Consider the following 16,659-nt stretch of genomic DNA (forward strand, 5'->3'; position numbering starts at 1 on the left):
AGCCTGGATTTGGCCCATGATCTGTACTTTGCTGGCTCTGGTTAAGTAAATATGTGTGGGAGCAAGTCCTTTGGAAAGTAGAGATACAAGTGTTGGACCACATGGGGACGATGTTTTAGAGGAGTAGCCATAGGGAACACAAGTGAAACTCATTTTACACATTGAAACTTGGCAAATTTTATTTGTAATTTCAGTGAATTTGTGAAAACACTTTTCTTTTGTACTGTATGGCTTAGCAAGATTCCATCAGAATAGTTAGAAAAATGGAATGTATTAAAATCTAAGTTTGAGTGAATATTCTAGTCTCATCCTCTTTAATCTCCGTTTTTAATAGTGCTACCATCTTTTTACTCTTTTTTCCCATTGCTGTTATTTCATTTTCCACATAGATGTCTTTTTAATCCCACCTCTGTCTTTTGTGCTTTGAGGCACCATCCAATTGTCTCTAGATTTGAACACATGAAACCTCCTTCTAATCTAAGCCCTCCTGCTAACTACTTATGTAATCTTGCATAAATTATTTAACCTCTCTGAGCCACTGCATTGTGCTAGTTAGGGTAAGTAATGCTAGCCGCCACAACACACAAACCCAGAATCTCAGCAGTTTAACCTAAAGGAAATTTATTTCAACTTCTCTTAAAATCCAGTGTGAGGTGAATGACCCTCCATCTTATAGCTACATCTTCTGGAGAGTAAAAGAGAGATAGAGACTAATAGTCATTTGGTCAGAATTAGTTACATGCCCCCAACCTAAATGCACATAGGCTAGGAAACAAATGGGAAGCTATACTTAAGGTTTTGTTGACCACTAAAATGATGTGCAAAATGATCCTTTAGAACAATGAATGTTTTCTCTAAAGGACAAGATGGTAAATATTTTAAGAGTTGTGAGTACTCTGGCCTCTGTCACAAATTCTCAACACTGCCATTGTAGCATGAGAACAGCCATAGACAATAAATTAATGAATGGACATAGCCGTGTCCCAATAAAACTTTATTTTCAGAAACAAGAGGCAAGTCAGATTGGGGCCACAGGCCAGAGTTTTATAATCCCATTCTTAAAGCATGACTAACATATAATGATTCTCATTTTTCATCATCTCAGATACTCAGAGAGCTTTGGGTAATAACTCCCGCAATGACTTTTCCTTAAGCTGGCTAATAATAACCAATAGACAGCTCTGAAGAAGCAAATAATAATGCAGTTAGATGATCACGGATCCATGGTTCCTTCCCTTTGGAATTTCCATTCACCTGTCTCCCTCCCTCCATTTATTTTATTTGAAGCCATGTTACAGTGAGATTATAGTATTCTGCTCAAAGAAAGAAAGGGAAATTTCATGTAGATTTGCATAACCACATATTAAGCAGTCTATACTGAATCCCAATAGTATATCTTACATCTTGTATACTTCTGGCTTAGTATATTTCTGTTTCTCACACACACACACAGACACACACACAAACTTATCTTCCAGCATTTACCCAAGCAGAAATCTGTGAGTCGCCCTAGACTTCTTCCTTAAAATCAACCTTCACATCCAATCAGATGCCAAGACCTAAAGAGCTAACCTCATTAGCATCTCCTAAAAACATCTGCTATCTCCAACACTGTTGTCACTGCTTTACCTCAGGACCTCACTTTGTCTTGGCTGGAACTCTTTAATGTCTTCCTAATTAGTCTCTCTTCCTCTAATCCAGCCCTGACCAATCCATTTTCTAAACTGCTAAAATGAGTTTATTAAGATGCACGCCCAACCATGAAATCAAATCCTCTTGCTTAGAAATCATTCAGTGGTTCCTTAAAATATTCAAGCTAAAGTCAAATTCCTTAACATGGCATTAGAACCCTTTATCATTTGGACCCTGCAACTTGTAATATCTCATGGCTTGTACCTACCACTACCTCACATATTCTGCACTGTAGCCATTATGAACTTTATGCAGTCTGTATTTTTCTTCTCCCCATCCTCTTTTGTCTGCCTACCATCTCTGCTTCATTGAGATTCAACTCAGCCATCAATCACCTGTTTGTGGAAGCCTTTCCTGATCCCCTTTCTAAAGTAGAGACTCACCATTTATATTCTGTGCTTCCACTTACATTAGTCCTTATCAGTGTATAGTACTGCACTAATGCATAATCCTTGGGTTGTTTCTTCCCTCATGCACCATCCTTCTCCCACTTCAACTCTATAATCACCTGGAGAACAAGGACAATGTCTCATTAGTCTTATTCCTATCACACTGCTTGCCAAGGTATCTACAGTTTAGTAATACTAAACAAATATTTTTGGAAGGAATTAATGCAACAACAAAAAATAACCTGTTTGCTTTTGTGATTGCATAACAAATTCTGATTTTAATATAATTAGAGCTTTGTGTAGTCAAGTTAAGAAACATGCATTTAAGAAACAGAAGTAAAGGGGTGCCTGGATGGCTCACTAGGTTAAACGTCCAACTCTTAGTTTTGGCTCAGGTCATGATCTCATGGTTTGTGAGTTTGAGCCCTGTATCAGGCTCTGTGCTGACAGTGCAGAGCCTGCTTTGGATTCTCTCTCTCCCTCTTTCTCTGCCCCTCCCCTGCTCACTTGTGTTCTCTCTCTCTCTTTCTCTCTCACTCTCAAAATAAATAAATAAACTTTAAAAAAAGAAACAGCACTAAAGGAGCCATATGTATCAGTTGACTTGATCTTTATAAAGTTTATGAGAAGGAACATCATACAAATTTGGCCCATTGCTTATATATGAAGTGAAACAAAATCACAACACAACACGATAAAACAAAACCAAGATGATGACCATACCTGAGTTTCCATTGGAGCTAGTGTCATATTTCATGCCTTTTAATTGCTGTTATATAGTCTAGTAGAAAGAACATGAATGTGAAATTGAGATTCAGTAGCCCTAAGGACAGAAATTTTGTGAAAAACCAAGCCTGACATTGTACCCCAATCTTTCATAATTCAAAAGCAACTGAATCCTATGGGAGTACTAATTTGAATTCTACTACTGAATTGTTGTGTCATAATAATAAATGACTTGCTTGTATAACAGTGCCTCTAAAACTCTTTCATAAAAGTATTGCAGTGGTGAGATAATAAAGCATATTGTGATCATTTGTACCCCTTATATTAAAAAAACTGTAAAATAGAGACCTTTTCATTATCATTGTTTATTTTAAATTATAGACTAAATTAAATGTTAAAAAAAACATGATGAGCTGGAAGAGACAGGGTAACTTGAATATTTTGCAGGAAAATAATCTATGGAGTACATTGGTTAAATAAACCAGTATTTGATGGCAGTGATCAAAATAAACCAAAAGTTGATTGTACTTTGGGGATAGTAAAGTACAGTAAAATTTATTGTAAAGAGATTGAAGTTAATCTCTTGTTAATTATTATAGGATATTGTTAATATTTAAGTAATATTAATGAGAATAAAAAGTAAGAAAACTTGGATTGAATCTTGGGAAATGCACACAATTCTGAACGCCAAAAAGACTGCCAAGGATAATGTTAGAAGCTCTGCTAGTCAGGAAGAAAAATGTATGTAATTAAAACTATGGGAAAAAAAAAACCCAGAAAACTGCTAGAGGGAGCAATTCATTACTGACAAAGGATGTAAATTATATCTATTACTCCATGATTTTAACTTTTATGTTTAAATTGACTTTTCTATTTGGGGATTAATTAAAATCCTTAAAAAAGGAAATCAAAGTTCACTACAAATACCAAGTAGATTCTTAAGTCCTGGGAAATGTTCTATATAACTTAATTCTGATGATCAAATTCCAGCATATGGTACTTGGGGAAAATATCTAATGCTATCAATTCCTTGGACTATATAAAGAAGAAGAAGAAGAAGAAGAAGAAGAAGAAGAAGAAGAAAAAGAACAACAACAACAACAACAACAACAACAACAACAAAACAGAACTGCCTTAATTATGCTTCAACGTTTTAAGAGCTCTTTTATTATTATTTTTTTTCAATATATGAAATTTATTGTCAAATTGGTTTCCATACAACACCCAGTGCTCATCCCAAAAGGTGCCCTCCTCAATACCCATCACCCACCCTCCCCTCCCTCCCACCCTCCATCAACCCTCAAGAGCTCTTTTATTATTAGACTCTATATCCTCAGGGTCTGGAAAATGCCATATGCTTAATAAATGTTAGTTAAATGAAAGGTGTCTTTAAAATTTCAACTTTCTGAATTGATTATTAAGAAAAAAATTGGGTACTATATCTGTACAGTCTTCTGGGGAATTCTAACAAAAAGTCTAAGTTATTTTATCAGCTATGCCAAAATATGTTTTCAGTAAACAATTTTTTTTATTATTTAATTAATCAAGGGATTATTTAGTGTCTCTCTGTAAAGTACAATTATAATTTGAGTATAAAAACCAGATAGTTTGATAAAATCATCAGTTAGATTAAATCAATGGGGAGATTAGGCTGAAGATGAACATGATCATATTAATACTCTCATCATGCCCATTTATTTTAGCCTAAACAACGAACATCTATTGTGTCTTCTCTGGATTTTCATCGAATGAATCACAACCAAGAATATTTTGAAATCAACACATCTGCAGGGTGTGCAAGCTTTACTTCCAGCCCTCCTGTTAGTCCGCCCACCTCTTCTGTGGGAACCACAGAAGTCAAGAACAACGGAACTAGCCATACAGGTAAAGCAGTTCACTTTATGCAGCTATATTTTTGAACTTTTAAAACTAAAGCCTTAATGAGTTCAAGGAATTAAGAGGAACCTTCCTACAAATTGCACTGTGCTTTTCGTTCACCCACATGTATAACAATGTAGGGCATTACAATTTTTGTCAGAGTGTGAATATAATATTCTTGTTGAATACATTAATGGTCTTTCAGGTATTACATATTAAAGGATGATAATTTAATGCTATTATGGCAGTAAAAGAACCAGAGACCTGGAAATGCTTTTCTTCCACTGCTGTTTACCCCTCTCCATACAGTGGTATCAACTCAATATAGGATTTTATTAATAGCTGATTTGAGGCCACAGAACCTGCGTCAACCTGGTAAGATTGAGTTGGACGGTTTGGCCTAAGTGGGCTTTCAATCTACTTGAACCAAAGTGAACTTGGAGAGGAGAAGTGTGAGGAAATAAGGCTGGGGGTAAGGAGGTGATTAAGGAAAGTAACCACACCCACTGTTAACACATACCTGGTCCACCCAATTGGATTTGCAATGTTTCCTTTCTCTGGGGGCAAGAAGCTAATAATTGTAAGTCCAAATGACAGAAATATGAGAAGTGGGACCTAAAGAATTTCCTCCCTTTATATTGAAGTAAGTGAACTATTCTACTACTTTCCCTCAAAGAGATATGATTTTTAAATCCACTAGATATGATTAATATGGATTTTAGAATCATAAGGTATCATTTATATGGGTATTCCGTATAACCTTTGTTCAAAATGAGTATTGTGTATGTGTATAAATGTATGCACTCTACGTAAGTCCTTTACTCTGACTGTACTTTTAAGAGCACTGATACAAAACAGTCCAAAAATATCCAGAAAATTATTTTCCCCTAGGAAAACTAAGATTTAAAAAATAATGATTAATGAAAGTGGTGACATTGATATTTTATGGAAGCTGTTATCTAATCTTTTCATGGCAACCAGAGTGATATTTATAAAAGGTAAATCAAAGTATGTTATCATCATTAAGCTCAGTGGCTTCTCACTGAACTTTGAATAAAATTCAACTTCTCACCATGGCCAGTGAAGTTCAATATAACCTAGCTCTGACCAGCTCTTTAACCTAAGCTCTAGCAAACTCATCTCGGACCACACTGGCCTTCTTTTCTAGGCATTCTAGTTGTGGGGCTTTTGTACATTGGCTCCTGCTGCCTGGAATCTCTGTCTTCAAACTTTCATGTGTCTGAGTGTCATTTGAGTTTTGGCTCAAATACACTTTCTCATAGAGGCCTGCCCAGATCACCTTATTTCAAGTAAGGCCCTCAATGTGATGACAATTATAATAGCAAAGATGCAAAAAGAACAATCATAGTAATATCAATAACCAATAAGTTTCAAGCAAATACTTTAACGTTATGTATCACAGACTATTTTAGGCATTTTATGTGTATTAACTCATTTAAATCTCATAACTGATATGTGAATTAGGTATTATTATGATAGACAAGGAAGCACAGATAGAGGATAAATAGCTAACTAGCCCATAATGGCAGACCTGGGATTCAAACTTGGTGGTAGTGTCCATGTTCTTAACCACTTTTCAACATTGTTTTTGTCACTTCGGTCAAATTTTCCTCTTTCCTTTTTCCAGATTCTTATTTATTACATAAAATTACATTCTTCATTTGTTTATTTCTTTATTATCTTCTCTCCTCTTTCTAGAATTGTAAGCTAAAATGAATGGATCCCTGATACATTGTGGGCACTGAAGTCAGGCTACCTAAGTTTGTTTACTAACCATGAACTAAATATCATACCTAGCTATAAGACTTAACCTCTTTATGCTATTGTGTTCTTAGGTGTAGAATTAAACTACCAATTAATTAATTATATTAACTTACTCTATAGCCTGGTAATGCACATAAGGTAATTAGCACTGTGTCTGGCACATAGTTAATGCTCAATACATGTTAGTAGTAGTCATTATGATATTAATGAAGACTAGCATTAATTCCTTGAACGTGAACATTTATTGTATGTCTGCCATGCACCAGATTCAACTTTATAGGAGAGGAAGGATGGGATATGATTTGTGAATAAAAATGGTATGTGGATCCCAGAAAGTGTCTGTATATATAATTATTACTCAATTAACACTGATTTGAATGACTATTACCAGATTTAAAATTCTAAAATGGGAGAGATGACAAGTGCTCTGATTCTTGCTTTAGGAAAATCTCAGCTTCATTTCAGTTAGTATACCAAGTGTTTCTATGGATGATTAATTTTTGAGTTTTTTCAACAGTCCTTTGAGGTAAATAGAATATTTATTTATTTATTTATTTATTTATTTATTTATTTAAAAATTAAGACTAAAAGAAATGATAGGTCTATTCCCAAACCTCTGAGCACCAGAGTGAGAAGATAAAAACACACACATTTTACTACTTCCAGGACTCCACTGGTACCATCCAAAATGTGTGGAGAAATTGTAATTTGCCACACATTCCAAAATTGGTATTTTCAGGTCTGACCTTTGAACAGAACTGAAATCTAACCTTTTAAAGGTTGAAATGGTTTCAAACAGCATGTTACTGTGGTTTCCTAATGTAAGATGTCACCTCCTTATTACATTAAAAATTTTATAATAAACTGATATTTAGTAATAGTGTGGTAGGACAGTGCTGATTTGTTTTATATGAAGAGATAAAACTTTGAATTTTATACTAAAACTTTTAAGGTAGACATTCATCAACTTAAAATGTCTTATACATAGATGATTTATTATATTTTGTATTTAAAAACCTGCACATATAGGCACTACCACATAATATGCTTTGAAAGAGAGTGAATTCCAGAGTCAATAGTGTCACTGATTTGCTGGATATTTTTCATCAAATCACCTATCTTCTCTGATCTCCAATTTGCTTGAAATCTATAGTAACCTTAAGATAGAAATAGGCTAGGTCTGTACATAGGTCTGTACTTATGCCAGGATAGCTGACCTTTTCTTGAATTAAAAAAATAATCTAAATTATTAGATAAATCTATATTTTATAAATGATGACATGCACAAGAATTAATCTTGACAAAATGTTATTTACAGAACAAAGATTAATATACCCTCAAAAAAGGAATTTTATGCTGTAAAAAACATTTTGAATAAATGACCCAACGAGTTTATTATAATAGACATTTCAAAAGTAGCTTGAATTATAACTAAAGCTTTCTACTTGAAAGGCACTGTCTTATATAATCCAAGTATCAGTTTATGAATCATCAAAGAAAGTTGTTAGAGTGAAAGACCTTTGGAATTGTACAGACTCGTGAATGATATAAATAGGTTTACATTTAACTAGAAAGATCACTTTAGTATTAAATGTGGTAGATAGATTTGAGATAGATTTGCCTGGAGGTGGGGAGAAACAGTGTCATCAGCAATGGAAAGATGTAAATGGATTTGAAAGATATAGGAAAAGAGTCATCAACAGGGTGTGATAACTGATTGGACGTATGATGGTAAAGGGAAAAAGTTCAAGGAAGCCTCTAAAGTTTCTGATGCTTAAGCACACTTGTCACATCAAATTACCATTCCCTGAAATATATAATATTTGTAGGTAAGAAGGGGGTGCAGTTAGATCATGTTGGACTTAATAGACCATTATAAGGACTTTGGCTTTTACTCGGAGTGAAATGAGGAGCACATTCAGGTCTTTGAGAAGAGTGACATTATCTAACTTCAATTTATGAGTTTTATTCTATTGTGTTGAGACTGGATTGAAGAAGAGGAACAGAGTGGAAGCAAGAAGGACAATTTGGAAGTTATTATAGTGGTTAAGTTGAGAGATGAAGCCAACTCAGATCAAAGGTGAAAAGTGGAGGTATAGAGAAATGGGTGGATATTAGTCATATTTTTAAGGTAAATCCAATAGGATTTCATGATAGAGTGGATGTAGTATATGAGAAAAAAAGAAATAAGGAAAACTGCAAGATTTTTATCCAAAACAACTGTCAGAATGGATTTACTATGGTCTGAATGTAAGAGGTTGTCAGAAAAGCAGATTTGGTGAACAGGGAGAAATTTGGTGTACCAGGAGTACACTTTAAGTTTGACTACTTGGTATCTGAATAGATGTGTCAAGTAGGCAGCTGAAGGTCCAGTCTGAAGATACAAATATCAGTATATAGATGATATGGAATGAGTGTAGATAGAAGATCAAAACCCGAACTCGATGAAAGAGGGGATAAAAGGCAATACCAGCAAAGGATACTGAGAAGGAATAACCTGTTAGGTTGGAGGAAATATTCTGATGAGTGTTGTGTTCTGAATTCAGATGCAGAGAGTTATTAAGAAAGAAAGAGTTATCATCTCTGTCAAATGTAGCTAACAAGTTGAATAGGATAAGGCCTGGGTCAGATTTGGCTAGCAGGTTTAACAATGTGGAGGTTATTACTGACCTTGACAAGAGCAATTTTATTGAAATTGATGGGGCAAAAGCTGAACATAATTGATTTAAGAGACAACGGGAGGATGAAAAAAAGTCTTTTCAAAAAGGGGACACCTGGGTGGCTTAGTCGGTTAAACATCCGACTCTATTTTGACTCAGGTCATGATCTCACATTCCATAAGATCAAGCTGTCATTGGGCTCCGTGCTGACAGCATGGAGCCTGCTTGGGATTTACTCTCTCCTTCTCCCTCTGCCCTTCCCCTGCCTGCTCTCTCTCTCTCAAAATAAATAAACATGAAAAAAAATTAAGAGGGAATGGGAGAAAAGGACTTCTAGAGCAAATATAAACTGGCTTTTCAAGAAATTTCTTCCAAGGAGAATTATAAAGTTGTGATGAAGGAGGAGAAAGAGAAAATGGGTTCCTAAGAGGAGAGACTGGCTTTAGACAGGAGCATGGGAAACAGGCAGCTGTTTTCAGTGTGAGTACAAATGCTGAACAGGATCCATGTGGTGAGAATCTGAGGAACATGTGTTCTGATAGTTTCTATTTTCTCTATAAAGAGGCAAGCAGCAGTATCAGTTGAGAACAAGGATAGAGAAGAAGATGTGGAGTTTGAGGAAAGAGAAGAGGGAATAAAAGAGTTATTTGGGAGAAAGAGACAGTGAATGGAAAAAGAAGGTGTGGTGTAATTGCCTGGCAGCATTAAGGTCCCATTTGAGGTTCATGTTCATGAACTCAAAGTTGGATTGGCCAATGTGGTTCTCTGTTTTTCTCCAGTTCAGTTCAGGTGGAGGAGCACAGGTACATCGTTTTTGTAGAGTTGAACTTTACATTATGGTTTGTTAAATGGATATATTGAAGTAAAGAACAAGGAAATATGAATGCAAGAAGATGAGAGTAATGTTTGACTATAAAATTTAAGATGGAAAAGTAAGAAAAAGAGGACAATAAGGGAACAAGTAACAGTGAAAAATTTAAAGGATCCTTGGATTGGAGATTCCAGTGGGGTCAAAGAATTGCTGGAGTCAAGGTACTAAAGAAGTGGACTGGAATAATAAGAGGGAAATTCAGAGAGGGGGTGCACCAGAAACCAGCAACAATTATAATTACTGGTAATTACAGAGTCTTAGGACTATGAAGGTGAGCACCTGAGTTAGCCTATCCCTCCACAAAATGGCCTTAAATAATGTGATTAAATAGTACAATTTTTAGATGAAATATTTGATGTATTTTTACATTGATCTGCATGCATAATATTTAAATTAGTCTTTCCATTTGTTAGGTTCACCTCTTCTGTACTTTTTCCCACCCTTCCCTGAGATGCCAAGACCTCTTATGTTATTCCTTGGCTGCCTAGGGCCTCCTGAGAGTGGTATTCCATTGAGGATTGCTCCTTTAGGGGACTTGTTCTCTTGACCACCATGCATCTTCCTCTCAAATGAAACTTTTGAATGACCTGAGAGCCCATCTGATAAGGTATTTCAGTCTTTGGGTTACTCTTAATAGTTGCCAATGTGTTCTTTTTGCTCAGGTAGCAGGGTTTTTTTTTTTAACAGAGGCAGTGAGAGGTGGTAGAATTCTGCATCTATTTTAAAGGTAGAGGCAACATATTTTTTTTTGATGGATTGGTTGTAGAATGTGAGAAAATGAGAGACCAAAGGCGTAACTCAAGTATTTGGGGTGCTTCTGACCATTGGAAGGATGGAGTTTATATTAATTTAGGTATTTAAATTTGAGACACTATTGGGTATCTATGTAGACAAGCCAAGTAGATAGTTGAGACAGTGGGGTAGGGTATGGTGGGAGGAAGCTATGTGATAAATTTATGTTTATCAAGAGTAAAGAGTATCTGTTTTAAAAGATTGAGAAACAGTGCTTTACCTCACAAAGAGTGACCTGTGAGATCTGAGTTCCACAATGAAGATGTCCTGGACAGGTGGGTTGTCAATTACTGGGGGAAAAGAAGCTAGGAATTACCAGTCATAAAGATAGTTCCACTTTATGAAAAGTTATATCCAGAAAGCTCTATGTATAAAAAATTTTGTGGGCTAGCCCCTTTGGGGACTTGCTGAGAAAGTTAACAACCCTAGGTAATTAATTAGCTCTAGTTTTGTTAGTAATTTCAAACATCACCTCCTGCTGAAGAAAACCTTTGGGGGGAGGGGATCTAAAAAGAGTAAGGTAAAAAAGTACTTTAACCCAAATGGAAGAAATAACAAAAAACAAAAGCTTTTGAGTGCTTAGCAGTTCAGGATGCTTTTCTGCAAGGGAGAAGAAACATTAGAGGAAAACTAAAATTAGAACAGAGAGGGTGGCATGGACCTTTCACGCTGCTCGGGGATTGCCAGAAAGACAAACGAAGGCCTTCCTTTTAATTAGTTCACCAGACTGAAAATAGACCTGCTGAAAGCTGAGACAATGTTATTCCAGGAGCCACTGGACATAGGCAGCTGAGGGGGACTTTGGTCTCCAGCTGGCATGAAGACCAAAGCCAGGCTGCTGAGGTGATTGTTAAGCTCCATGCTGAGATTTAGGGTGAGGTGATACAGAGGAAGTTAAGGGCTAGTGAAAATGATGTGTAATCTTATCTTCGAGGTTTATTTCCTTAAAAATATGCAATAAACAAATTGCTTGAATTATTGATTGTTAAATTCAGTGCTTTCAATACACCATGATTTTAGGTAGCCAAAGGAAAGCTTTTTTTTTTCAATATATGAAGTTTATTGTCAAATTGGTTTCCATATAAAACCCAGTACTCATCCCAAAAGATACCCTCCCTCCCACCCCCCATCAACCCTCAGTTTGTTCTCAGTTTTTAAGAGTCTCTTATGCTTTGGCTGTCTTCCACTCTAACCTCTTTTTTTTTCCCTTCCCCTCCCCCATGGGTTTCTGTTAAGTTTCTCAGGATCCACATAAGAGTGAAACCATATGGTATCTGTCTTTCTCTGTATGGCTTATTTCACTTAGCATCACACTCTCCAGTTCCATCCATGTTGCTACAAAGGGCCATATTTCATTCTTTCTCATTGCCACGTAGTACTCCATTGTGTATATAAACCACAATTTTTTTTATCCATTCATCAGTTGATGGACATTTAGGCTCTTTCCATAATTTGGCTATTGTTGAGAGTGCTGCTATAAATATTGGGGTACAAGTGTCCCTATGCATCAGTACTCCTGTATCCCTTGGGTAAATTCCTAGCAGTGCTACGGCTGGGTCATAAGGTAGGTCTATTTTTACTTTTTTGAGGAACCTCCACACTGTTTTCCAGAGTGGCTGCACCAGTTTGCATTCCCACCAACAGTGCAAGAGGTTCCCATTTCTCCACATCCTCTCCAGCATCTCTAGTCTCCTGATTTGTTCATTTTGGCCACTCTGACTGGCGTGAGGTGATATCTGAGTGTGGTTTTGATTTGTATTTCCCTGATGAGGAGTGACATTGAGCATCTTTTCATGTGCCTGTTGGCCATCTGGATGTCTTCTTTACAGAAGTGTCTATTCATGTTTTCTGCCCGTTTCTTCACTGGGTTATTTGTTTTTCGGGTGTGGAGTTTGGTGAGCTCTTTCTAGATTTTGGATACTAGCCCTTTGTCCGATATGTCATTTGCAAATATCTTTTCCCATTCCGTTGGTTGCCTTTTAGTTCTGTTGGTTGTTTCCTTTGCTGTGCAGAAGCTTTTTATCTTCATAAGGTCCCATTAGTTCATTTTTGCTTTTAATTCCCTTGCCTTTGGGGATGTGTCAAGTAAGAGATTGCTACGGCTGAGGTCAGAGAGGTCTTTTCCTGCTTTCTCCTCTAGGGTTTTGATGGTTTCCTGTCTCACATTCAGGTCCTTTATCCACTTTGAGTTTATTTTTGTGAATGGTGTGAGAAAGTGGTCTAGTTTCAACCTCCTGCATGTTGCTGTCCAGTTCTCCTAGCACCATTTGTTAAAGAGACTGTCTTTGTTCCATTGGATGTTTTTTGCCAAAGATTAGTTGGCCATACGTTTGTGGGTCTAGTTCTGGGGTTTCTATTCTATTCCATAAGTGTATGTGTCTGTTTTTGTGCCAATACCATGCTGTCTTAATGATTACAGCTTTGTAGTAGAGGCTAAAGTCTGGGTTTGTGATGTCTCCTGCTTTGGTCTTCTTCTTCAGAATTACTTTGCCTATTCGGGGCCTTTTGTGGTTCCATATGAATTTTAGGATTGCTTGTTCTAGCTTCGAGAAGAATGCTGGTGCAATTTTGATTGGGATTGCATTGAATGTGTAGATAGCTTTGGGTAGTATTGACATTTTGACAAAATTTATTCTTCCAATCCATGAGCACGGAATGTTTTTCCATTTCTTTATATCTTCTTCAATTTCCTTCATAAGCTTTCTATAGTTTTCAGCATACAGATTTTGTACATCTTTGGTTAGATTTATCCCTAGGTATTTTATGCTTCTGGGTGCAATTGTGAATGGGATCAGTTTCTTTACTTGTCTTTCTGTTGCTTCATTATTAGTGTGTAAGAATGCAACTGATTTCTGTACATTGATTTTGTATCCTGCAACTTTGCTGAATTCATGTGTCAGTTCTAGCAGACTTCTGGTGGAGTCTATCGGGTTTTCCGTGTATAATATCATATCATCTGCAAAAAGTGAAATCTTAACTTCATCTTTGCCAATGTTGATGCCTTTGATTTCCTTTTGTTGTCTGATTGCTGTTGCTAGAACTTCCAACACTATGTTAAACAACAGCGGTGAGAGTGGACATCCCTGTTGTGTTCCTGATCTCAGGGAAAAAAGCTCTCAGTTTTTCCCCATGGAGGATGATGTTAGCTGTGGGCTTTTCACAAATGGCTTTTTGATCTCTAAGTATGTTCCTTCTATCCCGACTTTCTGAAGGGTTTTTATTGTTGCTGGATTTTGTCAAAGGCCTTTTCTGCATCGATTGACAGGATCATATGGTTCTTATCTTTTCTTTTATTAATGTGATGTATCAAGTTGATTGATTTGCGAATGTTGAACCAGCCCTGCATCCAAGAAATGAATCCCACTTGATCATGGTGAATAATCCTTTTTATATGCTGTTGAATTCGATTTGCTAGTCTCTTATTGAGAATTTTTGCATCCATATTCATTAGGGATATTGGCCTGTAGTTCTCTTTTTTTTACTGGGTCTCTGTCTGGTTTAGGAATCAAAGTAATACTGGCTTCATAGAATGAGTCTGGAAGTTTTCCTTCCCTTTCTATGTCTTGGAATAGCTTGAGAAGGATAGGTATTATCTCTGCTTTAAACGTCTGGTAGAACTCCCCTGGGAAGCCATCTGGTCCTGGACTCTTATTTGTTGGGAGATTTTTGATGACTGATTCAATTTCTTCGCTGGTTATGGGTCTGTTCCAGCTTTCTATTACCTCCTGATTGAGTTTTGGAAGCATGTGGGTGTTTAGGAATTTGTCCATTTCTTCCAGGTTGTCCAGTTTGTTGGCATATAATTTTTCATAGTATTCCCTGATAATTGCTTGTATCTCTGAGGGATTGGTTGTAATAATTCCATTTTCATTCATGATTTTATCTATTTGGGTCATCTCCCTTTTCTTTTTGAGAAGCCTGGCTAGAGGTTTGTCAATTTTGTTTTATTTTTTCAAAAAACCAACTCTTGGTTTCGTTGATCTGCTCTACAGTTTTTTTAGATTCTATATTGTTTATTTCTGCTCTGATCTTTATTATTTCTCTTCTTCTGCTGGGTTTAGGCTGTCTTTGCTGTTCTGCTTCTATTTCCTTTAGGTGTGCTGTCAGATTTTGTATGTGGGATTTTTCTTGTTTCTTGAGATAGGCTGGATTGCAATGTATTTTCCTCTCAGGACTACCTTTGCTGCATCCGAAAGCGTTTGGATTGTTGTATTTTAATTTTCACTTGTTTCCATATATTTTTTAATTTCTTCTCTAATTTCCTGGTTGACCCATTCATTCTTTAGTAAGGTGTTCTTTAACCTCCATGCTTTTGGAGGTTTTCCAGACTTTTTCCTGTGGTGGATTTCAAGCTTCATAGCATTGTGGTCTGAAAGTATGCATGGTATGATTTCAATTCTTGTATACTTATGAAGGGCTGTTTTGTGACCCAGTATGTGATCTATCTTGGAAAATGTTCCATGTGCACTCGAGAAGAAAGTATATGCTGTTGCTTTGGGATGCAGAGTTCTAAATATATCTGTGAAGTCCATCTGATCCAATGTAGCATTCAGGGCTCTTGTTTCTTTATTGACTGTGTGTCTAGATGATCTATCCATTTCTGTAAGTGGAGTGTTAAAGTCCCCTGCAATTACCACATTCTTCTCAATAAGGTTGCTTATGTTTATGAGTAATTATTTTATATATATGGGGGCTCCCATATTCGGCGCATAGACATTTATAATTGTTAGCTCTTCCTGATGGATAGACCCTGTAATTATTATAGAATGCCCTTCTTCATCTCCTGTTACAGCCTTTAATTTAAAGTCTAGTTTGTCTGATATAAGTACGGCTACTCCAGCTTTCTTTTGACTTCCAGTGGCATGATAAATAGTTCTCCATCCCCTCACTTTCAATATGAAGGTGTCCTCAGGTCTAAAATGAGTCTCTTGTATATAGCAAATAGATGGGTCTTGTTTTTCTATTCATTCTAATACCCTGTGCCTTTTGGTTGGCGCATTTAATCCATTTACATTCAGTGTTATTATAGAAAGGTATGGGTTTAGAGTCATTGTGATGTCCGTAGGTTTCATGCTTGTAGCGATGTCTCTGGTACTTTGTCTCACAGGATCCCCCTTAGGATCTCTTGTAGGGCTGGTTTAGTGGTGACAAATTCCTTCAGTGTTTGTTTGTTTGGGAAGACCTTTATCTCTCCTTCTATTCTAAATGACAGACTTGCTGGATAAAGGATTCTCAGCTGCATATTTTTTCCTTTCGTCACATTGAAGATATCCTGCCATTCCTTTCTAGCCTGCCAAGTTTCAGAAGAGAGATCAGTCACAAGTCTTATAGGTCTCCTTGAATATGTTAGGGCACGTTTATCTCTAGCTGCTTTCAGAATTTTCTCTTTATCCTTGTATTTTGCCAGTTTCACTATGATATATCATGCAGAAGATCGATTCAAGTTACGTCTGAAGGGAGTTCTCCGTGCCTCTTGGATTTCAATGCCTTTTTCCTTCCCCAGATCAGGGAAGTTCTCAGCTATTATTTCTTCAAGTACACCTTCAGCACCTTTCCCTCTCTCTTCCTCCTCTAATACCAATTATGCATAGATTAATTCTCTTTAGTGCATCATTTAGTTCTCTAATTTTCCCTTCATACTCCTGGATTTTTTTATCTCTCTTTTTCTCAGCTTCCTCTTTTTCCGTAATTTTATCTTCTAGTTCACCTATTCTCTCCTCTGCCTCTTCAATTCAAGCCGTGGTCGTTTCCATCTTATTTTACTGCTCGTTTATAGAATTTTTTAGCTCCTCCTGACTATTCCTTAGTCCCTTGATCTCTGTAGCAAGAGATTCTCTGCTGTCCTCTATACTGTTTTCAAGCCCAG

The 16,659-nt window shown here is 36.5% G+C and overlaps 1 protein-coding gene across 13 annotated transcripts in view; it reads left to right on the forward strand.

Moving 5' to 3' along the window:
• The window catches only part of ANKS1B (ankyrin repeat and sterile alpha motif domain containing 1B), a 1,105,230-nt gene that overhangs the window by 484,129 nt on the left and 604,442 nt on the right, over positions 1 to 16,659 (forward strand). For all 13 annotated transcript variants that reach the window (XM_086712566.1, XM_025926383.2, XM_086712564.1 and 10 more), the window contains exon 12: positions 4,511 to 4,691. In XM_086712566.1, coding sequence (XP_086568692.1) covers positions 4,511 to 4,691 — 181 coding nt within the window. The remainder of the gene's footprint in view (positions 1 to 4,510; positions 4,692 to 16,659) is intronic.

The sequence above is a fragment of the Puma concolor genome, chromosome B4 (assembly GCF_028749965.1).
Source record: "Puma concolor isolate L17-30 chromosome B4, mPumCon1.1.hap2, whole genome shotgun sequence".
NCBI lineage: Eukaryota > Metazoa > Chordata > Mammalia > Carnivora > Felidae > Puma > Puma concolor.